Source organism: Gadus chalcogrammus, chromosome 16 (genome assembly GCF_026213295.1).
Source record: "Gadus chalcogrammus isolate NIFS_2021 chromosome 16, NIFS_Gcha_1.0, whole genome shotgun sequence".
In the NCBI taxonomy this organism is placed as follows: domain Eukaryota; kingdom Metazoa; phylum Chordata; class Actinopteri; order Gadiformes; family Gadidae; genus Gadus; species Gadus chalcogrammus.
In genome coordinates, this window is record NC_079427.1 from 29,453,561 (window position 1) to 29,478,258 (window position 24,698).

At 41.8% G+C, this 24,698-nt stretch overlaps 2 protein-coding genes across 2 annotated transcripts; one reads left to right on the top strand and one right to left on the bottom strand.

Annotated features, from left to right (window-relative positions):
* Positions 1 to 346: 346 nt before the first annotated feature.
* On the top strand, positions 347 to 2,911 carry LOC130406511 (uncharacterized). The gene is made up of 2 exons (XM_056612135.1): positions 347 to 1,873; positions 2,126 to 2,911. Exon 1 carries the CDS (start codon positions 440 to 442, stop codon positions 1,589 to 1,591), a length of 1,152 nt encoding a protein of 383 aa, XP_056468110.1. The 5' UTR covers positions 347 to 439; the 3' UTR covers positions 1,592 to 1,873; positions 2,126 to 2,911.
* A 2,130-nt stretch (positions 2,912 to 5,041) lies between these two features.
* On the bottom strand, positions 5,042 to 16,275 carry xaf1 (XIAP associated factor 1). Its single transcript, XM_056610867.1, has 7 exons — positions 16,158 to 16,275; positions 15,733 to 15,868; positions 12,013 to 12,069; positions 10,523 to 10,844; positions 10,119 to 10,174; positions 9,723 to 9,833; positions 5,042 to 7,721 (listed from the first exon to the last, which is right to left on the bottom strand). Exons 1-7 carry the CDS (start codon positions 16,193 to 16,195, stop codon positions 7,689 to 7,691), a joined length of 753 nt encoding a protein of 250 aa, XP_056466842.1. The 5' UTR covers positions 16,196 to 16,275; the 3' UTR covers positions 5,042 to 7,688.
* Positions 16,276 to 24,698: the final 8,423 nt, after the last annotated feature.

Sequence of the window (24,698 nt, forward strand, 5' to 3'; positions counted from 1 at the left end):
GTTTAAAGAAGAAAACAACGGCCACTTCCCTCCATTTGATTACTTTGCCGATTCATCTGTCATGAAGCACGCCGGAGAAATGACCCCAGTTTTATCCTTTCATGCGCAAGCAGCAACGGGTTGAAGTCAGACAAAGTAGCCTCTAACAGTTATGGGGAAAATCTGTTCACAAGACAGACATCTCTCCAGGTAAAGACCCACCTGCAAACTCACCTGAGAGAAAGCCTGATGGGCCAGAGGAAAACTGTCCCATTCAACAACAAACCACATGCGCTGAGGAAATGCAGAACATTTAGGGAAGGTTCTCGAAGAACGAAAAAGCCTTCTCAAAGAGCATGGGATTTGTTTCAAATGCTGCACTTCAGCTAGCCATCTTGCAAGAGACTGTAAAGTAAAAGTAAAGTGTGCGGAGTGTGACAGCGACAGACATCATGCTGCTATGCATCCAGGTCCACCACCTCAAGTCTTCAGAAGGCCTACACCCCCATCAGACAATGGCGGGGAGGAAGAGGAACACAGCAGCGACAGCACAGCCATCAGCTCACACTGTACCCAGGTGTGTGGCCCAGGTCGAACAGCAAGATCCTGTGCGAAGATTTGTCTGGCCCGAGTATATCCACAAGGTCAACATGAGAAGGCAGCCAACATGTACGTGATTTTGGATGATCAAAGTAACCGTTCACTTGTGCGATCAGACTTCTTCCAGCTTTTCAACATCAAGAGCCAACCATTCCCCTACTCACTCAAGACCTGTGCTGGGCTAGTTGAGACGTCAGGCAGAAAGGCAGAGGGCTTTCAGGTCGAATCACTCGATGGGCAGACCAGCCTACAACTACCATCACTAATTGAGTGTAATGACATACTCATCGACCGCTCCGAAATACCGACCCCTGACGCAGCCTGTCACCATCCACACCTGCGAAGTGTAGCGCCGCACTTACCTGAGCTCGATCCCAAGGCGGAGATCCTCATCTTGCTAGGCAGAGACATTGTGAGGGTTCATAAAGTCCGGCAGCAAGTGAGTGGGCCTCACAATGCCCCCTTCGCACGAAGACTTGATTTGGGATGGGTTATAGTAGGAGACGTGTGCCTAGGGAACGCACATAGGCCGGCTGTGGGCACATTCAAGACAAATGTGCTCGAGATTGGCCGACCCACCTTTCTCAAACCTTGCAAAGGCTTCATGAAGCTGACTGGGGATATGTCCCAGGGAGGGGCGCAGAAGATTGGGGTTACCCCACCGCACGGAGACTTCACAGACAAGGATCTTCTCAGCAGACAATGGAGACAAGTCCAAGCCCTTGCCGACAGATTCTGGCGTCGCTGGCATCAGGAGTTCCTTCCCACTCTGCAAGCCCGCCGGAAATGGAGAGATTCCCACCGGGACCTGAAAGAAGGGGACATTGTGCTCCTGAAGGACAATCAAGCCGCACGCAACGTGTGGCCTATGGCGATGATCACAGCTGTCTTTCCAGGGAGAGACAGCAAAGTAAGGAAGGTGGAGCTCAGGACATCGGATCAAGGTTCTCCGAAGGTGTTCCTAAGACCTGTGTCAGAAGTAGTTCTCCTTCTGCCAAAAGACTGTAGTTAAAGACATTTAAAAGCTCATAGTGACCTTTAAGGTCAGACGGGGAGTGTTCTGCCCTTCAGGCATTTCATTTGAATTGAATGCTTTAAATTTGTGTTTCATCCAGACTTTTATTTTGACGTTGTATTTTCGAGCTGCACAGGAAGCAGGAAGGAAAATAGTTTAGATCACGTTAGAATGCGCGCGTAGAAAACGTTAGAAACGGCAGGTTGATTGGGAGTGCAGACGGTCACTACCCCAGAGAAAGGCTTCTTGCATGTTGGTTCCCCAGCAGAGGCATCGCTTGTACGTATCGTATCTTTGTTGTGGCTGTGTTGACTCATTTGTATGTTAATTACATGATGTAAAAACTGAGTTATAAGGCTAACTAATCGGGAATGTTAACTATGCATGTTAGTTTCAACACGTGGCCTTCAAGATAATTTTAGTTCTAAGAAATGTTAACATTTAGCTTTATTGTGATTTCTATACTTAAGGTATTGTTCAAGGAAACTAGGTGACTTAACTAATTGCAATACTTTGTTGTTTGTTTTCTAGTTTCACTCTCTTTCATCTTTTGATCTCTTGATCTTATCTACATGGATTCAATACAATGTGAAGAATGAAAATAAATCTACAAACAAGAATTCAAGGCATTCTTCATGTTCATGAATAGAAGAGAGCGTTAGCTCACTGTCTAGTTGGAGTTAGCACACCCCACCGAGGACAGTACAAGGAGCGTATGTCTCTATCTAGCCGGCGCTTCTGGCGCGAATTATGCTGACCTTCCAGTCAAACCCTGGAAGATATCTTGGGTATCCATTGGTCAATTTGGATGATTGACCCCTCTATCGAACCGTTAGAGCCAATAGAGTCGAGGGACAGTCAAATCGAGGGACCCAAATTCATGTAAAAAAACACTATTCACCAATCAAAAGTATCACATTGTATAACGTTTTTTATTTGTTTATTTATTTTGCTCTTCTTTGGCTGCTAGTTCAGTGAGTTTTCGTCATAGAGTGATGACCGTTATATCATTGGAATCTGTGAAGCCTCAGCTTTCATATGACATATAGTTTGTTCGGGTGGCATGAAGTAGCGAAATCGGCGGCGGCCAGTATGAGCACATGCACGTTTTGCGTGTTTTGCTATGGGCTCATTTAGTTGCTTGGTGTTAGAATTGTATTTTGTTAAGGTAAAAATGGTTATCATGGGCTTTTAGCCGAGCTTCTTCCCGTTACGTGGGTATGCACCATCGACATGTTGGAGCATGGTGGTGCTGTTTACAGCTGTTTACAGCACGCGTTGGGGCAGCTGCCCCCGCCCCCGGGGGCGCTCGGGTTTAAGAGGTTAAATGCGTTTATGGAAACATTTCTAGCTAGAAATGTGCATTTTACTTTCATAATGTTCGCTCGGTGAATGTGTAGGATGTTTGGTTTGATAGTTATGACGAAGAGTGAACGCTCCGTTCACTTGCATGGACAGAGTCTCTGATTGCTAAGCAACCTCAACGTCTTGGCGGACTATTTCTCTGCTGATCAACACTACGAATGCTGGAAACACACCAGACACACCATGTGAAGTTATTTAACCCGATTATTGTTATTTATATCCGAGATTATTTAATCTAACCCGATCCAAGCTCTATCATCCACCCAAACACGGCGGCGTTTGGGTTTCCTTCCTCGGACTCCTAAATCCAGTGCAGCCACAGGCTGGGGGGGGGAGTTTTGGGCGGTCTCATCTACGCGCGTATGCGTACGCGCGTATCTGACCATTTTTGACACAAAATGGTCAAGCAACATTTTAGCTGCGTTACGCGCGTACATGGTACGCGAGGTACGCGCTTGGTGTGTTCGCATTATAACTCTGCCAACTAGCCACTGTTATTCGAAAAACGTTAGCAAGTAAACAATGTGGAAATTAGAGTCAACTCGGCTGATACTGTGCTGAATTGCACACACTAACAACATGCCGACAAGCTGTTGCGGTCCGGGATTATACACAGCGTTATAACAAGGATTCAGTAGGTTATTTCTAAAGGTTTACAAAGGAAAGTGACAGTAAACGAAAGCCTTCATTTTCATCCAGACTTACGAGTTGTCTGATATGAGGAAGGTGACGATTTCTCCGTCAAGTGAACCGTCCCTCTTTTTTGCCAACCAGTTTACGTGCGGGCTTCCAGAATCAAAACGATAACATTCAACGTGTCTATTAATATGGCCAGCAACATTTTACACCAGTTTTAGAATGTTTTGCACTACAACAGATGTTGAACACCAACATGCTTATGTATAATCAGCATAGGACCATATTGAGCTATGGACAGGTCACATACGGAATGCAGGGAATTGGATGTCCGGCAGGTGTTTTGATCGCGAAGTTTTGCCTTCTTGGTGCCAAAAAAATCTGAAAATACTTATTTTCTGCGACACATTGCACTTGTAACAAGCTTGACTTTACGAAATTTCCCTTCGCGCACACAGCATTGTTCTGCGTTGTGCGTCACTACGTCAGCCTACACAGACAATGTCCTAAATAAAATGAAATGCTAATATGATAAATATAACAAAAAGGGTGGATGTCAATAATTTCATGAATAATCATGTAGTATGATAAAATTCTGCTCTAAAAAAAAAAAAAGTATTGATTCGTTCAGAAAACGTTCTCACTTGCAGTTACAGCCAGGGACCGTACCCTGCAGCACCCTAAGCACCCCCACTTCCCGCGTCCCTGGCCTTATATAAAGTTATGTTTCAGTCAACAAAATTCATGCAGTTTGACATACTTCAGCACTTTGGGCCCTATCTTGCATCCGGCGCAAGTGACTTAGTCACTGGCGCATGTGTCGTTGCTAGTTTACAACTGGCGCAGAGCGTTTTTTTCCCACCACCGCCACTCGCCGGTAAATTAGGGACTGATCATGCGCCCCAAGGGGCGGTTCGGCGGAAGGAGGAGGCCTGTTCTGGCGCAAACGGTATTTTGCCGTTTCTGAATACCATTGCGCTACTGACCAGGAAATACCTGGTTTAAGTCAGTGGCGCGTTGTTCAGATGCTATTTTAAGGGCGCATGCATACATGCTCATGCGATGCATACGGATTGCTTGTGCACCTCGCGCATACACTTTGCTTCTCCCATCTACCTAGCCGCAAATTCTTGGTAAATTATTTGGGAAAGAACAGCTGATGCAGCGGTATTAATTGTACTTTTAAATCAATGAATCTGCAAACACCGTACAGCAAAATATTTTCTTGACAGAGACATTGTGTAGGCCTACATGCCCATAACTTTTAGGATTGATGAGTATTTCATCGTGAAAAACATTGTTTTACCGCGAGTGTGTGTTAAAAAGAATGAATGAATGCGGGCGCGCGTGTGTGCTCTGTTTAAACACACGCAAACTAAACACGTAACGCATAATACAATCATGGCAATGTCTATTACCGCGGGACACATGCATATTAGGATAGCATACAATACTGATAAGAAACATGTTTATAATGTTTTGCGTATATCATTAAATAGAACCACAGTTACCGCATATCATATGTTATATCATATACATTTTCTTTGCCGAAATTTATTTGAGGACTCAGTATTTCTGAAGTTGTGGAAGAAAACCCCTTATTCCATGTGTGAATCAGGCCATATTATTTGGCAATAAACTGAGCCATTTGCAGTTTGAAATTCATGTGCATCTGTCTCATCGGAGACTGCAGACGCGCTGTCAAAATATCAACTCGTCCGATTCAAATGCGCTCATGGCTCTTAAAGGGGATGGGAGCCGGCACTCTCATTGGTTTGTTGGACGTTACGCCCAAACCACATACGGGTAACTAGGCTGCTTCAGACCAACCCTTTTGACACTTGCGCCGCGACGCAAGTGTCATTTATCCGCCTGTAAAATAGAGATAGCGCCGTAGAACCGCCCACAAAGCTACTTGCGCTTTGCGCTTCCCACTTGCGTTTCAGACCGTTAAAATAGGGCCCTTTGTGTTTCATGTTGCAATTGAGTCGTCCAATCGATGTGTGGCCTTCCTTCACTTTTTCCTCAGTCAGTAAAGCCCTCTTGATAACTTTTTATATGTTTCGGACATTGCCTTACTTCTTTGTCGAAAAACTTTCTTGTTATTCTTACTCTTTTGAACACAATCCAAATGTAAGGATTCACTTCTTGTGATTTACCAAACTGATTCGTAGTCAAATAACACGTTTTATTTTAAGATTGTGTTGCAATGAGATGCCCGTGTTATGAACCTCGTTTGACCATTCTGATATTCACTGACGTTTTGCAATCAATCAGTTGTTCCTCGGCTGGTCGTAATTGTAATCTAAAAATGGTCGTGGCCTTACATTGCAATAAAAAAAACAAGGCAACTGTGTCTCCTCACTCATTTTAAGGGTCAAATTAGGAATGCTGCTTATAGTTTTTCTCAGTCGCTTTGGTACATTTCTCAGATCAGAATTGAAATTTGCAAAACAGTAAGTGCATTTCTCAAAACAATTCGTACAAATAGCAAAACACCATGGATTTCATGCAAAAGCCAGTCTCTTGCTCAAAATCCTTAGTTTGTTTCTCAAAAGTAAATATATGTATCAATGAACATGTCAGTGCCATCACAATGACAATTCCTTGTGTCATTGTGTACGGATAAGACAGTCAAATTGCTTAGTCATGTTGTCAATTATTGTAAATTGTAAGTTACACCTTAGTGTATGTGGGAGATTGATTGCAGGAGACTGGACAAGATTCACATTTACGGTTTGACTGTTAGTACTGTAATTTGTTGACAGACCATGTCATTGCTAGAACTGGAACATAGGAAAATCTTGTTAGGGTAAACTGTGCATGCATTGCTGTAGGAATTACAGTGCAGTCTTCCTACACCTCCTGATGTTCCTGTCTGTTGGGCCACAAATTCTCATTCTCACGCAGCCTTACCCCTCTTCCTCTTCTTCTCTCTGGCTGTTGACCCTGTCCAATTCCTTGTCCTTCCATTGTCAGACAATGTAACAATTTGTTGTGCTCCAGCTATATAAATACTTGCCAGCTCATGGTTCAGGAGATGCACCTTTGAGCTTTTTCAGTAAACTGGTTGATCGTTGGTTGATCTAACCCTTCGCACATTTCCCTTCTTTAGAGAGGGTCAAGATTCCCCTGGTAGCAATTTACCAATTCAGGACAGATTTAGAAAAAAAGTCTAATGAAAATGTATAGAAATATGCTTGACATATCAACCATTTTGCATGTAAAGACTTATGCAATGAACTAATGCCTACATGTTGTGGGGGTGAGACTATTCAATAGAGACCCATTACAATACATTTTGATCAACATGACATAAGCAATTGATAATGTAGGAAAGAGCAGAGAATTGAACATAATCATTTGCATGAATGTACCAAATAATTTGCAACTTGTTCAAAGAAATGAGACACTGCTTTTTTGATGTGCACAAGTGACACAACGATGTGAAGATTGAACAGGTAGTTTTGAGAATTTCAATTCTGATCTGAGAAATGTACCAAAGCGACTGAGAAAAACTGTAATACAACAGCAATGCTAGATACTGGATCCTGGTCAATAATGTTCCATGGGTGTGCTTTATATTTCAATAACGTGGCACCTCTGCCAATTAACAGTTCCAAAACGCACTACAAAAAATGTATTACTATTTTAACTGATGAATTCCAGACAAAAAACATAACTTTATAGATGAAAGTAAATACAATGGAATGATTGCTGGTGGCTGTCTATGAGAAGGTGGTCATCACCACCCCCATGCACATTATCTTCATACATTCACTTACAGCCACATACAAACATACATTGTTTAAGTTTTAATTTAACCATTTTTAATATCTTGACACGCTGTTAGATCAATTTGAAGTGGGGTAGGTTAATAACTATAGAAATGTTTTACAGAATAATGTAAGCATATATTTGGAAGACAACTTTCTGTTCAAATGATAAAAATGCAATAGTAGCTTAGATATAGATTATCAATCAATCAGGTGTCCTCTTTCTTACAAATGCTTGCATCAGGTATTGGTTGAGGTCCGCCGGACATCATTGAAGGCCCTACATTGGAGTCCAGTGAACATTGCACAGTGCATCTTCATTTCATGAAGAGATGGATTCTACATTTAGGCTGAAAGAGAACAATGGGGGAAGAAGGGGAGAAAATGTAGTTCACAAACTTAACAGGTTCCCCTTTGATACTTCTAGTCTATGCAATAACTCATCTGGAACCAATATTAAAAATATGTTTCATCACACAAACAAACCTGACATATCTTTTACCTTCGCTATAACAAACATTGAATCAACACAACCTCGATTTAGTTTTAAGCAAAATGAATGAACCAGATTCATTCAGTGGTTATATGAAGAACGACGCACCTTATTGAAATAAGCGTGGAGATTAAAAAAAGTAAAAGAGACCATTGTGTCCTCATATCATAAACCTAACTAAAGCAAGACATTGTGCCCAGCTTTAATTCATTTAATTGCGACCTACTGCCTGTAATGACATTGCACTGGGTGAATGCGGTTATTTCTGCATACAGTGTATTTAAACTGAATAAATATGCTTTATGTTTCTATTAGGTAAAACAATGTTATCTGGGGATGAACGTGGTTGATGACTACCTTATAGCTTAGGTTAAGTGTAAATATAAAATACACACACACACACACACACACACACACACACACACACACACACACACACACACACACACACACACACACACACACACACAACCATATATCTGTATATAGATAAAGAGAGATGAAATATACGTATAATTATGTTTCTGAGACATGCTGAACCTAGACCTACCTTTCATTTTTCATTACATTTCCTTAAAAGTAATTCACAAAGCCGCTGAGACCTACTCATACTAAGGATAAATCACTGAACTAAGATTAACGCCCCCTTACGTCAATTCTCGCGCACGAGTTTAGAAGCGGTCAGTATGGTGATTGGTTGTTGAGTGCCGGCGGTCTCGTTGAAACTCACCCGCAACTTCACACAAACGAGCCCACTAAATCAACGAAAAATAAGGAAATAGCCTAGGCTACGAATGAGTCTTATAAAATAGTTATGGACAGTGCAGTTAGCAGAATACACGCATGATGACACGTTTGTGCAAGTAATGATGTTATATGCACGTTAAAGAGAGAGAGAAGGCAAACAATAATAACACGTTAATTGCATTATATCAAGGAGGTCATTAAAAGCACCCAGCAAACTATAATCCAATGAGCATATTTCCAGCACTTAAACACCTTAAATATCAGCCTGTACTGCCGTTCAAGTCCTCCTATCATGATGAATGAAAGCGAAGACAAAGACGTGAAACGCAAGCGAAAGCCCAACTGGTCCCAGGACCAATTGCTACTGAGTTGATTATAAACTTAATACAATAAATAATCTTACAATAAATGATTATATGTAATTATAAGTAAGAGTAGTTCTATTAATTTTTTATTAAAACAATTTATTCCTGTTATTATTTTAAATAAATAAGGATGATTTAACTGATGTATTACTAATAATACATGATACAAATAATGATGGTTTAAGTGATTTATTTATATTTATATATTCAATAATTAAGTTACATTTGTAACATTGCCCTCGTGTGTTTTAACCTTCCTTGATTGTTGAGATATTCCTCCATCGTCGGCATTGCAAAGTTGCATTTTCCCTGTTGCTAAGCAAGTGTTATTTGCTAATTCAACCACAAGTTTGATACCCTCATCGCTTTATCAAGATTCCAAAGCATTTCATCTCGCTGCAGCCATTTTCCGATACTTTGTGAATAGGTCTTGCTGAGTTAGGAGTCCTCTCGAGGACTGTTAAGCTCTCCTAGACTTAGGTGCTACTTTTAGGCCTAAAATACCTCGTGAATTGCTCTTAAAATAGGAGCCCTTACAATTTAAAACTGACAAGCCCATTATTTTTAGGAGTTACTCCTAAATTCGCCACTCATGACCTGCTTTAGCCCTGATTCTATTTTGAATAAATGCGCATGCATTCTACTTTTCATCATTAACGCTTCAAAACCAGACTGTTATTCATGTAAGATGACTCAAAAGTAGTGAAGAATAAATATAACCTTTGACCTTCATGAGGTGTTTTTACCTCATGCCAGCGAAGCGTAACCTGTGGGAGGAGCAGCTGACAGTATGAGCAGGGCAGGAGCCTGTCTCCCTCCTCTTCCTCGATCCAGGCGGATGTGAGGGCACAGCCCAGCTGGGTCATTGGGGGTGTGGCCATGAGTCAATTATCTCCCACTAGGATTATTTAACACTTAATGAGCACTGTATGTAAAACCATTGCTATTCGATTATCAATGTTGAATATTGGTTCCCAACCTGGGGGTGAGGTTTTATTTTCTGTCCGACCTCCAAAGATGATACCATTTCCCTCCCACTCACCCACATTATTTACTTCTGTCATTTGACTTCGACTTTAACTTATTAAATGTAATTTAAATATAATAATGGATCTACAAAACATTTATGACACCGTACATACCTTGTGTTCCTCCAGATCTTCAGCTGGGAAGAAGCCCAGACAGCTAATACAAATCACTGAAAACAGATTTAAAGGAGAGATTAAAGACCCTTATCAACACTGTCTGGCAATTGGTTTGCTTTAGATCAATCGCTCTCTGGAATAAACTCATGATATCATCTCTTCATAATCTCTTATTGGCTGACCCTTTGCTTACAGACAATGAATTAACAGGGGAGCTGGCAGCCCATTGACGTACACTAAGGTCCCAGGACCAACCAAAACTTAAAAGCGTGTTTTAAAGGCGGGGGTTTGATTCTCCTTTGAAAAGGAGCCAAACAAAAATAATAACTGATCCCCCTTTCGTCAAACACAGGTTAATGCCTTCATTCTTTTGCAATTGGAAGAGTTCCATTTCCACTCACCATCCGTCTTCCCGGGCGTCATGGCGTTGGTCGGAGGAGGACGAGGATGACGAATGGAAGGAGGTGGGCCAGCGGTGGCGGCGGGGCCAGCGGTGGCGGCGGGGCCAGCGGTGGCGGCGGGGCCAGCGGTGGCGGCAGGGCCAGCGGCGGCGGGGCAGGCGAGGGTGTGCTGGGCCAGGTTCCTCAGCAGGACATAGTGGTGGCAGGTGTTACAGTGCTCGGTGCGGCTGCCGCACACCAGCTGGTGCTCCTCAAGCCTCCTGACCGGCAGCTCCAGCTCACAGAAGTCACAGCACAGCAGCCGTGCAGTACACTCCTCGACCTGGGGAAATTCACACCTAGAGGAGGTCATTCACCGTCCTGTGGACCTAACTATGTCCTTCACTATGGACCTCACTATGTACCTCAATATGGACCTCGCTATAGACCTCACTATGGACCTCGCTATGGACCTCGCTATGGACCTCGCTATAGACCTCACTATAGACCTCACTATGGACCTCGCTATGGACCTCGCTATAGACCTCATTATGGACCTCACTATGGACCTCACTATAGACCACACAATGGACCTCACTATAGACCTCTCTATGGACCTCACTATGGGCCGTCCTATAGACCTCACTATGGACCTCACTATGGATCTCACTATGGACCTCACTATGGATCTCAATATGGACCGTCCTATGGACCTCACTATGGACCTCACTATGGACCTCACTATGAACCGTCCTATGGACCTCACTATGGACCTCACTATGGACCTCAATATGGACCTCACTATGGACCGTCCTATGTCCTCACTATGGACCTCACTATGGACATCAATATGACCCTCACTACGGACCTCACTATGGACCTCATAATGGGCCTCACTATGGACCTCGCTATGGACCTCAATATGGACCTCACTATGAACCTCACAATAGACCTCATTAGGGACCTCACTATGGACCTCACTATGGACCTCACCATTGACCGTCCTATGTCCTCACTATGGACCGTCCTATGTCCTCACTATGGACCGTCCTATAGTCCTCACTATGGGCCTCACTTTAGACGGCTAAAACAAAGCTTCTGCCCCTGGTGGCTAAAGTCTTGCACATATTTAGGAATTGACAATAAAGTTGCCTTAGAACTTTGAACTTTTTAAAGGGGGCATTACAGGAAGGTGATACAATAATTTGAATTAATTATTTAAATAGTTGCTTTACAAAACAACATGCATAAATATAATATTTATGTAATGTGGATAAAAATCCCACCGTTTAGAAAATCTGAAAATGTTTTTGCATTATATCATTATTACAACAACCTACTGACAATATCCCTGTGCAGAGCCAACATTAGACCACACCTTTGTGCTTCCCAACTAGAAACTACATTAACCAATGTTGTCTATTTCACTTTGGTAACAAAATAGATGAAAGGAATCAGATTGTCATGTTCATATTAAATAATAACATATGTAGGGCTAAGTAAATACTTGCCTTGTGATCCACCAGAGAGCGACACTCCATTTGTTGGTCGCACCCGGGACATTTGATCTATGGTTACCAACATAGTTATTAAAGGAATATCCTGATATCTGTAAATTGTCGTTTGCCTGTCTTTTCCGGATTCAGAAGAGTTGTTCAATTCCAAACTCATCTTTGTCCGTCAAGAGGTTCGCTGAGTAAGCATGTGCTTTCCGCTAGCTGCCTTCAATTGACTTGTAGAGTTGCAGCAGCCTAGCTCCATGTCATGTGAAAGGAATAATTCATTACTTTCCAAAGATTTCCGATGTGATCCCAATAGCTGCTTATTCAGAGCTAGTGCCAGTAACAACACAAGATTATCGTTTGTCTCCAAACCCACAGGTGATTCTACCGGTGATTACTGCATCTTCTGGCTCTTGCTCTTCTGGCTGGATGTTGTATCGAGAGTAACAGCTTCACAGGAATGTTAGTTCATGTGAACGACTCTGCAAGTTGATGGAAGTGGCTGACGGAAAGCAAATGCTAACCCAGCAAACCCCCCTTCTGGAGTGGATGCACAATGATGCATTTGAATTCCTCTGAATCTGGGTAAGACAGGCAAACGCGTATTTACAGATATACAGACTTTTGGCATGGATAGATTTTCTTTGTTCTAGCAACTGAATCCCCCACCCATTGGTCAAAATGTTATGGGATTCAGGGTCTGCTATTTAGAGTTGTATCACTCTCAATAGCTCTGCTTGAGTGGTACTTTAGACTCTCCGCCTGAAGTTTCTCAGAGCCAATCAGCGACTGGTAGGCAGGAATTGAATTTAATCTGATTACAGAATCCATGGGACTATAGCATTTGATAGAAAAAAATACAGCGATCTATAGCTATAGCAATGTGTTGCACTCAACTCAACACAATGACAAACGATTTGACCTATTGTAAATGTTAAAATAAATGATCAGTGTATGGGAAACACTATCAACCGTGGATTGCAGCGTTCTCTGGGATGGATAAAAGAATGAAATGGAAGCATGAACCCCGTAAGAATAGTCTGTGTGGAAAACACTTGTATACACATGTGGACATGTGAAACAGAGTGCCATGTGTAGTATCATATCAATAAATGTGATCTCTACTGGATTTCTGTTTCTACAGATGTTAGGGGTAGAGAGCGTAATGCGAGTGATATGCGACCTCACGTCTTGACCGTTACCAGGAATAACACTAGGATTGGTCTGGGTGTGAACGTTGCTGGAAAACTTTGAGATGATGTAAGGACACAACTCAAGAACATATGCAGGCTCAGCCTTTTTCAGAAATGTGTTTATGTATAATAATAATAATAATAATAATTCATTGAATTTATATAGCGCTTTTCTAGACACTCAAAGACTTACACTACATGTATATGTGTGTATATATATATATATATAATATATATATATATATATATATATATATATATATATTAGTGGTGGGCATAGATACATTTTTTAAAATCTAGATTAATCTAGATTAATTCCAAAATGTATCTAGATTAATCTAGATTAAAATGGCAAACGCCAAAAAATCTGTTTGTTTACCTTGACAGCGGTCAATTATACTGGGCAATGGTGATTTATCAAATATAATTCACCGCCGGAAGTTGTGAAGTGCCCATGCAAGTGAACGGAGCATAAACAAAAATAATTGACAGCTGAACGTTGGGAAGGCCCATGCAAGTGAATGGAGCAGTCTACAGCATTGAGAAGAGCCGTGTAATAATCCATAGTAATGTAAGGTTTAGAAGTGAAATATTTGAAAGTTGTAGAATAAATTAATATAATTTATATTGGAGTTAATTAGCTAGAAATGTACTTACAATTTTTAGTCAGTTAATCATTTACATATTTATGTTACACAATTATTACATATTTACATATTTAACACAGTCAGGATATTCTGTTGAACCTGCCTCTCTGATTCCCTGGGCCCTATCTTGCATCCGGCGCAAGTGACTTAGTCACTGGCGCATGTGTCGTTGCTAGTTTACAACTGGCGCAGAGCGTTCTTTTCCCACCACCGCCACTCGCCGGTATATTAGTGAATGATCTTGCGCCCCAAGGGGCGGTTCGGCGAAAAGGATGGAGGAGGCGTGTTCTGGCGGCAAAACGATATTTTGCCGTTTCTGAATACAACTGCGCACAGACCAGGAAATACCTGGTTTAAAGTCAGTGGCGCGTTGTTCAGATACTATTTTAAGGGCGGATGCATACATGCGCATGCGATGCATACGGATTGCTTGTGCACCTCACGCATACACTTTGCTTCTCTCATCTACCTAGCCGCACATTCTTGGTAAATTATTTGGGAAAGAACAGCTGATGCAGCGGTAATAAGTTGTAGAAATCAATGCATCTGCAAACACCGTACAGCAAAAACATATTTTCTTGACACAGACATCGTGTAGGTAGGCCTACATGCCCATAACTTTTAGGATTGATGAGTATTTGATCGTGAAAAACATTGTTTTACCGCGAGTGAGTGTTAAAAAGAATGAATGAATGCGGGCGCGCGTGTGTGCTCTGTTTAAACACACACAAACTAAACACGTAACGCATAATACAATCAATGGCAATGTCTATTACCGCGGGGACACATGCATATTAGGATAGCATACAATACTGATAAGAAACAATGTTTATAATGTATTGCGTATATCATTAAATAGAACCACAGTTACCGCATATCATATGTTATATCATATACGTTTTCTTTGGCGAAATTTATTTGAAGACTCAGTATTTCTGAAGTTGTGGAAGAAAACCCTTTATTCCATGTGTGAATTAGGCCATATTATTTGGCAATAAACTGAGCCATTTGCAGTTTGAAATTAATGTGCATCTGTCTCATCGGAGACTGCAGACGCGCTGTCAAAATATCAACTCGTCCGTCTCATTGGTTTGTTGGACGTTACGCCCAAACCACACCTACGGGTAATTAGGCTGCTTCAGACCAACCCTTTTGACACTTGCGCCGCGACGCAAGTGTCATTTATCCGCCTGTAAAATAGCGATAGCGCCGTAGAACCGCCCACAAAGCTACTTGCGCTTTGCGCTTCCCACTTGCGTTCAGACCGTGAAAATAGGGCCCCCTGACGTTTACCTCAGTCTTAATGCTAGCTTCTGATTGGTTAGTTCAGTCACGTGATGGGTCCGAACAAGGAAGTGTTTGAAAATAGATGAACGCGATAAAAGTTTCGCGTTAACGCAGCCGTTAACGCCGATAACGGCCCGCCACCACTAATATATAATATATATATATATATATATATATATATATATATATATATATATATATATATATATATATATATATATATATATATATATATATATATATATATATAATATACATAATACTGCATCCATGGGCTACATGCAGTTTAATATACTGTGAAGTACTGGTACTTCACAGCCACTTTATAATTTATAATTCATATCGTATACCGTTTGTTTTGTTTGCCCTGTTTGGCTTTACTTTAGCATGTCATTTAGCGCCTATTTTGTTTTCATTAGTACTTTGTAATTTACTGTATTGTATGTTATCCTGTGATTTCCACTACTGCTTGGCTGTTGTAACAAATTATTAATAAAGTTGTCATCTTATGTGTTCTACATGTGAGTGCTTCTCAAGCATGTGCTGCTCCTGTCTCTCTCTGGAGAGGGTTCGGGTGAAGGGTTAGGAACTTAGGGTTTTACCTGTGAGTGTTCCTCCAGCCGGTGCTGCTCCAGCTGCTCTCTAGACACTGTCTCGCCGCAGTCAGGGCAGAGACACAAGAACCGACCGCAGTGGGACTCATGGAGGGCCAGGTTGTCCACAAGCACCTCCTTGCGGCTGGGGTAGAGGATCGGGATTCGAGTGGTTAGGCGCTTTTTGTGAAAACGCTGAACTGTTTTCTGGGTTTATACACAATCTATATACACTGAGGCACAAAACCCTAAAGTAACGTAGGCCTATATTTGACATAACCTACTCGTGCAAACGTTTTTATTAAATAACGTTTTAACGTCAGACATCCGAGAAGTATGCTGAAGCTGTCGAGCTCTGTATTAACATGTTACCGTGAGGCTCCTGTTAAACTAAGGTAAAGAAAGGTAAGGTAATGTAACTTCTGCTGTCTCACCATGTGCGGCAGATGCTTGAGGATCCCTTGATGTCCATTAAAAATAATGCAACAAACCAATATAGGAAAAAATAGGCCTGCGTTCGTAGTTTCTGTTGTTCGAGCAGTTTACTTTCAGTTTCACTAACATTCAGAAAGTGAAAGTGTGAGGTTACAGTTGTGGCGCAGTAGTTTACCAACAGGTGGCGCAGTGGTTATTTACTGGGTAACCACCAGGTGGCGCAGTGGTCCACCACTAGGTGGTGCCATTGGGAGTGGATCAGAGTTTGGGCCACGGAGTAATTGGAGTGAATTTGGAGCAATACTACAAATACTACTATTACTACTTAAAAATGTCAATTACGTTTTTTAACGTGAAAACATCAAATATACACTTATTTAATTAATTTAATTTAATTAAGTTAAGTGAGTTCTTGAGCAAGGGGGCCACAAACGAGTGATGTATGAAGTTTGATGGTGAGGCCTCAGCTGAACAGTTTTCACACGCCGATAGCATCCACGACGATACACCGTCCCCTGGACCTTTGTACTGAAGTTAAAGGGCTACTTCGTAAACAGCCAGGCTGTTTCTTCTTTACGGTTGAATACTGCCAAACTGCTGACATGACTGTAGAATTAGGTGGTTCTAACTTATAAATAAGCACGGAGAAAGGTTTCCAGCGTGTACTCTTGAAGCATGACTTTAGTCCAGTGCCTCGTTTACAACCCACCAAGCCTGATGGTGTGATCCAGATGCCTCGGACACCAGCCTTCCGTCTCCCAGCATTCTTGCAGCATTTCACGGAAAAACTTGTTTTTATTAGTCTCAATCTTTTTAACTATGCACATTGCAAACAAAAAAATAAATTAAATGCAACAGTCTCATTTAAAGAAAATCGTTTTGGTGTGTATACACAGCTTCATTCGAATAGATGTAAATATAATACAGCCATAAAATAATTAAAACCAAAGTCTCTATTAACATTTACATATTTTAACAGTTGCAGTGCAGAGAGGAGTAATGCGTTTACCAAAACAGAAAATGCTGTTGCATGCCACATTTAGGCTGTTCTAATGTCAAATAAGAGTATGTGTTTGAACTGTGTGTGTGGAAGGATGTGTTTCATACATAGATATTATGTATAGTTATATGCTACACGTGAACCTCCTAAGATGGCGCCATTTGATTGGTTCGCTATCTCGGGATATTTTTGCAATATCCCATGATTGACATCTCAAACTCTATATTGTTTTCATCGCAATGATGTTGCTGATAACAACAAATAAACCTTCGGTCTCGTCGGCTATTCCCCACTATTCACTTCGCCTTTGGCGAATAACTGTTGACTAATAGCCTAGATAGATAAATAGCCTAGTCAAGTCTTTATTAATACCAAACTACACGTCGGGAATTCATTTAGGACGGTGACTTGGCTCACACAGTATAGCCTACGCGACTTTCCGTCTCGTAAACGGTCGTTGCCATTTGAAACGGTCGATGCCATTTCCGAACATTTCCGATTGCGTCCGCTCTCCGATCTTGAATTGATTAGCCGCGTTGCCCAATCAGCGTTGAGCTTGACCCGACGTCACTGGCAGAGAGTAGTGAGCTTGGACAGAAGCATACGGCCGACATCTTTCTTTATTCTGTGTGGAAATAGTAACATAGTTACGCCATTAAATGCTTTTATGGAAACATTTTTAACGAGAAATGTGCATTTTACTTTCATAATGTTCGCTCGGTGAATGTGAAGGATGTTTGGTTTGATAGTTATGACGAAGAGGGAACGCTCCGTTCACTTGCATGGACAGAGTCTCTGGTTGCTAAGCAACCTCAACGTCTTGGCGGACTATTTCTCTGCTGATCAACACTACGAATGCTGGAAACACACCAGACACACCATGTGAAGTTATTTAACCCGATTATTGTTATTTATATCCGAGCATATCAGTCTTTATCATGGGTGTCTTTACGGGGACAGTTGCTGTTGGCATCTTACATTCAAAGGCCAACTGTGAATAATGTACTTAAGGTAATCATCCTTAAATTGTATTGATGAATAGCTGACAGATGTAAGTTTATTTTATTCAAATATCATCCCTTAAATTCAAATGGTTGCTAAGCAAAAGAGCCATTGTAGCAAAAAGTGTTGCAACTGTCCCAGGTCTCCTCTATTCAATCAATCATTATGTATGACTGGCATAGATAGTTTCATAATTACTCACGGCAACTGAGCGGAAAAAAACATTCCACCCTGTGCTGTTTTTAACTGACTCCAAGAGCGGACGCAATCGGACATGGTCGGAAATTGCATCGACCGTTTCACGAAGCATTCGGAATTCAAGATCGGAGAGCGGACGCAATCGGAAATGTTCGGAAATGGCATCGACCGTTTCAAATGGCAACGACCGTTTACGAGACGGAAAGTCGCATAGCCTACAAGACCACACATAACAAGGGAGACAACAAGTCTGACATACACAAAATACATCACATTAAAACTAGACCCATGCGTTGATAGATAGATAGATAGATAGATAGATAGATAGATAGATAGATAGATAGATAGATAGATAGACGGATAGAGTATTAAATATGTTATATTATTTGTCTTGCGGAGCCAGCGAATCCTGTGCACGTATGCAAATTAGCCACGTGCGCCTAACGCAAGAAAGAGTCGCACACACGTGTCTGTTGTTTACTTCTAGACGTCGCGCCGCTATAGGCTACGTCATTGTCACGAGACAGTCTCACAAAGCAAATACGGCAAAATCCCAAATTATTTTACTGTCTATGGCAAAAATAAATCACGGTTTAGTAACGCAGTAACGCAAGCTGCTTGCAGAAAAGTAAAAGTAATCAAATTACTATTTTTGCAATTGTAATCCCTTTACTCGTTATTTGAAAAAAGTAATTGGATTACAGTAACGCCTTACTTCTAACGCGTTACTGCCCATCACTGGTCGCCAACAGTGAGAATCACGGACTTGGCCAACGGGTATACTTTGGACCAACTTATGTTGACGTTGAAATTACTTAACTGCCCCCAGTAGTCTTTCTTAAATATGAAGTCTGCATTTTATTTTCTTACGGTGTATATTGTGTGCTTAATAACCAGCAGTAAATGAATTCATTTCGATTCAAATAATATGTTTCTGGAATTGGTATCCATTATTATCAATTTTATTTTCTTCTCTTCTCTTCTTCTGCTTTGCCGCATCTTAAATGCGTCCTCACGTAGAGTCGGTAAATTTCGTCGGTGGCATCTTGCTTTAATATATGGCTACAAATGGAGGGTTTCTAAAATCATGCCAATGGGCCTATCTCTCAAAATTCGGATATGACGTCACACCGGGTAAACAATATAAACATTCTTCCGGCAAAGTCATTTCAGCTGTTGCCATCACAAAAATGCAGCGTATCTTCGCCACTTCGCTGGTGGGTTTTCCAAGGATATCATTTTGAAGATGTGCACAAGATTGTGGAGTCACACTCACCTCAACACCACAGTCCAGGCTGAGAAAGGGGTACAAGTTATTGGTGGAGGAGTTCATACAAAATTATCAGGTGACCAGATTTCTGAAATGAAAATCGGACACATTTTCAATGCGGCGGGGAAAAATCCTTACATATTATCATTATGAAATAAAAAATGGGGACAAGTACTTTTTCATGTATTTTAACCAGCTTTTATTACACAAAAGGTCAGAGGCGCCATTAGGAGGCGAAAAGTTAGGACAATTCTGTGGGCCAGTGACTGACAGGGGCCCTGAAAAAATATCGAACATTAGTTATGTTAATAAAGAAACATCATTAATGGATTTTAATAGAAAATCAAATTTATAATTAAACAAACACTTTATCAGTATGCAGAATGTTTCCTGCATGTCTTCTATTATATTATCACAGCTCAGTGTCAGTAGATATTGTAAAGTTAGTATCGGACTATAAGATAATTGAAGCCTTCACAGGTAGAGGTGTGGTTACAGAAACTGCACATGGTTGGCGTTGCCTGTGTGTGATGGTGGGACCCAGTGTGATATCTTTTCATGGGGCCCAACATCCCTGGTGGCGCCCCTGCAAAAGGTTAATAAATCAAAATCAGCACCCACAAATATCATGTATCAGTAGTGCACATCAGTGTCAAAAACACAAATATAGAATAATACGTCATGAGAAAAAAATCTCTCTTCCAAAGTTAAGTGTCATGTGAAAAGACAGCTGCCAGACCAGTAGCTAGTAAATATCATCAAGATGTAATTAATAATAATTACCAATTCAAAACATATAAAAAGATGTCTGTTCTCTTCTCCTTCAATGCTTTTCTTTTCTTCACCCTTCTTTCTTCTCTCCTTAGCTTCCCTCTGTTGTTTACTTCTTTATTTCCGCCTTTCCACACTATTCTCTGCTCTTTTCCTCTTCTCTCCTTCACTGTTGTTTACCTATTTATTTATTTATTTATTATACCTTTACTAAAAACAGTGACATATAAAACAGTGACTCAGGGCATCAGCTAATCAAATGGTCTGCATTTATAACTACTACAGTCATTGGTTACCCACACAGCCCGACACAAAAAACAGCAGCCTAACACACACAACTATCAACCATTGACTTATTATTAATTAATTAATTATTAATTAATAATATCATTATTATTATTTTAACAGTCTCAGGTCACTATGCCTACAGGAAAATCATATGCTACCAAAGCAGTCTTCCACCTCCCCCTCTTCCAAAACAGAGCCACATACAATGCCATCACCTGGTAATATCATGCTAACGTTAACATTACAGCTTCACTAATGACAGATATGAAAACATTGTCATGATGTTAACGTTCACTGACTTTTATTACGTTACGTTAGGTCTTCAGTTCAGATAAACAATCCTACTTATTTTAACGTTACATCACTTCTCACATACACACACACACACACCACAGCCAAGTCTACTGCCAATTCACACAAAATAAATAAGTTCATACACAACATACCATTTATGAGACTGTCACGTTAAAATTGTACCGGGGGCCAAAATTGTACCGGCCTACGTCATCGTTTGTTTACATCCTGACAACCTGCCCGGCAACAGACGACGCGATGCAGAAAACATGTTTCCAAACGACGAAATAACATAATACAGATAGCGGATCGCTATCTGTATTATGATAGATAGCGATAACACTTGTTTTTACTTTATATTTGTATTGTATTTAATTGTTTAATCGAAACAATAAAAAAAATTGCCCGCGAAACGGGCGATCACGTCAAATGACAAATGTTTTGCCCGCGAAACGGGCGATCGCGTCAAATGACGTAGGAGGGTTCTTGAAACATAATACAGATAACGGATCGCTATAAAACACTTGTTTTTACTTTATATTTGTATTGTATTGAATTGTTTAATCGAATTTAACTAGTAAACTGAGTGTTTTAAGCAGGTTTCATAGTCTAGAATGTTCAAGAACCTTCCTACGTGATTTGACGCGTCATTTGACGAGATCGCCCGTTTTGCGGGCACATTTTTTTATTGTTTCGATTAAACAATTAAATACAATACAAATATAAAGTAAAAACAAGTGTTATCGCTATCTATCATAATACAGATAGCGATCCGCTATCTGTATCATGTTATTTCGTCGTTTGGAAACATGTTTTCTGCATCGCGTCGTCTGTTGCAGGGCAGGTTGTCAGGATGTAAACAAACGATGACGTAGGCCGGTACAATTTTCACCCCCGGTACAATTTTAACGTGACACCGCCTCTAGATAGTTGTTGTTGACGCTGCTGCATCTGGTCGTACGTCCTGATAACGTCTGTACGTCATACGACGTCTTCTCTGGTGATGCGTTAAATGACTACCGTAATAATTGGTGTTTGACCGGGGACAGATCCCCTAAAACTGGGACTGTCCCCGGAAATCGGGGACGTCTGGTCACCCTAAGGTAAGTTAGGGTGACCAGATTTGAGTTTGTGAAAAAGAGGACACTAGGCGAGGGGGGGGGGGGGGGGGGGGCGAAAACATGGGTATATTTTTTCTTAGTTCGTCCGTGAACTTACATTTACGTTATGCATGGCGACAGACAGCGGCGATCTACGTAGGGGGGGGGGGGGGGGGGGTGACCTACGGTTTGTATCGTGGACCTACTGGACTTCAGTGGGGGGTTCATTCCGTCTATACCCGGCACCTCCCACGACCACATGAGATCAGGTCGCCCAAGGAAAGACTCTCTCTACAGTTCAGCTCGCGGCAGACGGTGGTGGAACGTAAGGGAGTTACCAAATATATATATATTTTTTTTTTTTGCGGACGAGCAAATAACCGGACGTTTTGGAATCCTGCCGGACGCATTTTTTAGGTCTCGAAAAGAGGACATGTCCGGGAAAAAAGAGGACGTCCTGGTCACCTAGGTAAGTGGTCTAAGGTGTTTGGTTGTTGTCAGTAGGCTACTCCATAGCCTTTCTCATTCATGTTTTGTAATGACAAGCAAACCATATACGATCCATATAAATCGTCTAAAATATAGTCAGTGTGTGAAATGTGTGTAAAATTATCATATTTGTTATGTGTACACTATAATATTATGAATATAATTAGCCATGGTGGCTATGAAGTCTCCGTGTGTAGCGTTAGCATTTTAGCATTAGGTTAGCCGAGGATAGGTTCAGCTAGTTATTTGCTTACCCGTTTTTGTCCGATCTGCGACATATTATCAACCATTTGCTCAGTGTCAAATGTAGTTGATGGAAAAGTGGTAGTGAGAGGTAGATGCAACCGCTCGATGAGGAGGAATGAGGAGCCCCACAGACTACATGTTTCTGCTGAGTTAGGGTCCGTTGGCCCAAGTCTGTTTGTTTTGATGTCTGGACTAACAACTGCAGTTGCAGTTGCACTTTTCCTCTTCTTCTGAAGTTCAGAGTACAGTAGCGTGCTTAAGACTTGGCCCACCTAGCTTGCTGCAATGTTGTGGCTGTACAGACCCATGTATTTTTCTTCCTCTTCATTAATTCTTATGGTGTTCACAGATCACCCTGGAGGCTGTTGGACTTGCTCTCTCAGAGCACAGCTGTAGCTGTGCCGCGGCCGGGCAAAGGCTTCTGTAGCCATGTAACCGCTCTGCTCTTCCAGACAGCGCATTAGTGCCAGCTGGGCCTTCATGCGGTTCCACCTCCAGGCCTGTTACCAGCCAACCCAGATGTGGCATCGACCTAGAGCAGGGGATGTTGTGTCCTCTGTTCAAATCATACACTTCAGTATTTGTCTAGAGCAGTGGTCGCCAACACGTCGATCGCGATCGCCTGGTCGATCTTTGAGGCTTTCCATGTAGATCCCGAAAATAATTGAAAAATAAATACTGTTACGTATTTTAAGAATCTAAGCTACCCACACATAGACCAAAATGAAGCAGGACCAAACATATAAGCCGTAAATACTATACATAGCCACAAGGGGAGCAATACCTATTGGAGGCTGCTCCAGCCACAGATAGCAGCACTTTTATATATACGAAGAAGCTGAAGTCATTACGTCACCCCGGCTACGCCCACTTGGCGGTCTCTTACCTGTGCACCCAGTGTGAAGAGACCCAGAGATTAATAACCACACGCGCGCAGGGGTCACGGGCCTCTGCCGTGGCCATAGATCAGAGATTTGCAAGCGACACCCGCGAGGGGACATGGGCCTTTGCCCATGTCCCGTAGTAGCCAGAGTTATTATCTCTCACACGTGTTCCATTCTTTAGCTACAATTCCCTCCGTATAGCTTCAGTTACCATGCCGGAACATGCCGACGACTTACAATAAATGAAGTGAGTTTAAAGCAACCCGGGATTGGACAACTTTCTTCGAGAAATATGCAACATATTTGGTGACCCGAGACGTTTGAAGAAAGTCCCGAGAAATCCCGGCGGGCGCGACGCTAAAACAACTTCAACAGGCCCGCACGTCTGAGGTAAGTATAACTCATTGTTTTAAAGATTAAATCTGAATAGGATGGTATAAGAACATTTAGGTGTAAGTTTGTGTTTAGCCACCGTCCAGTCGTTACCCCCTGACCCACCTACACACGTGAAGTCCCCACCGCTCCCCCCCCCTCCAGGCCCCCTACACACGAGTACCCTCTCCCCCCTCTCCCCATCCCTTTGTTTACCTGGGCGCTCCTGGCTGTTTGATAAGGCAATGGTAGCCTGCACAAAGGGACCCCCGTGTGTTTTGTCTCTCCGTCTGTCTCTGTCTCTGTGTCTGTCTGTACCACGTGGTAGGTGGTTTTTGTGTTATATGATGAACGTCTCGAAGTTAAGCCGAGATCATCATAAGTTAATTGGTGAATGTCTCGAAGTTAAGCCGGGCCACCATAAGGTATATTTATTACAGACCATAAAGTTCCAAACTCTTTACGGTGGGGGGAGGAAAGGTCAGGTTTTTAACGTTAATCTAGCTTAGTTGCATATTAAAACGGAGGCTTGGCCAAGGAGTTCAATTTGGATTGATTCCTCCCGGTTCAGGTAAGTCTAATGTGCAATTTTGATTAGTATAGAACGCAGCCGTAGAGTGTAACCA

Excerpts from the sequence above, each read along its gene's own strand:
- LOC130406511 (XM_056612135.1), top strand. The coding sequence starts at position 440 with ATGCATCCAGGTCCACCACCTCAAGTCTTCAGAAGGCCTACACCCCCA.
- xaf1 (XM_056610867.1), bottom strand. The coding sequence starts at position 16,195 with ATGGACATCAAGGGATCCTCAAGCATCTGCCGCACATG. Across the intron at positions 9,834-10,118 it reads AAGATCTGGAGGAACACAAG|CTGGGCTGTGCCCTCACATC; the intron begins GTATGTACGGTG and ends CCAATGACCCAG. Across the intron at positions 7,722-9,722 it reads TTACGCTTCGCTGGCATGAG|CCTAAATGTAGAATCCATCT; the intron begins GTAAAAACACCT and ends GTTCTCTTTCAG.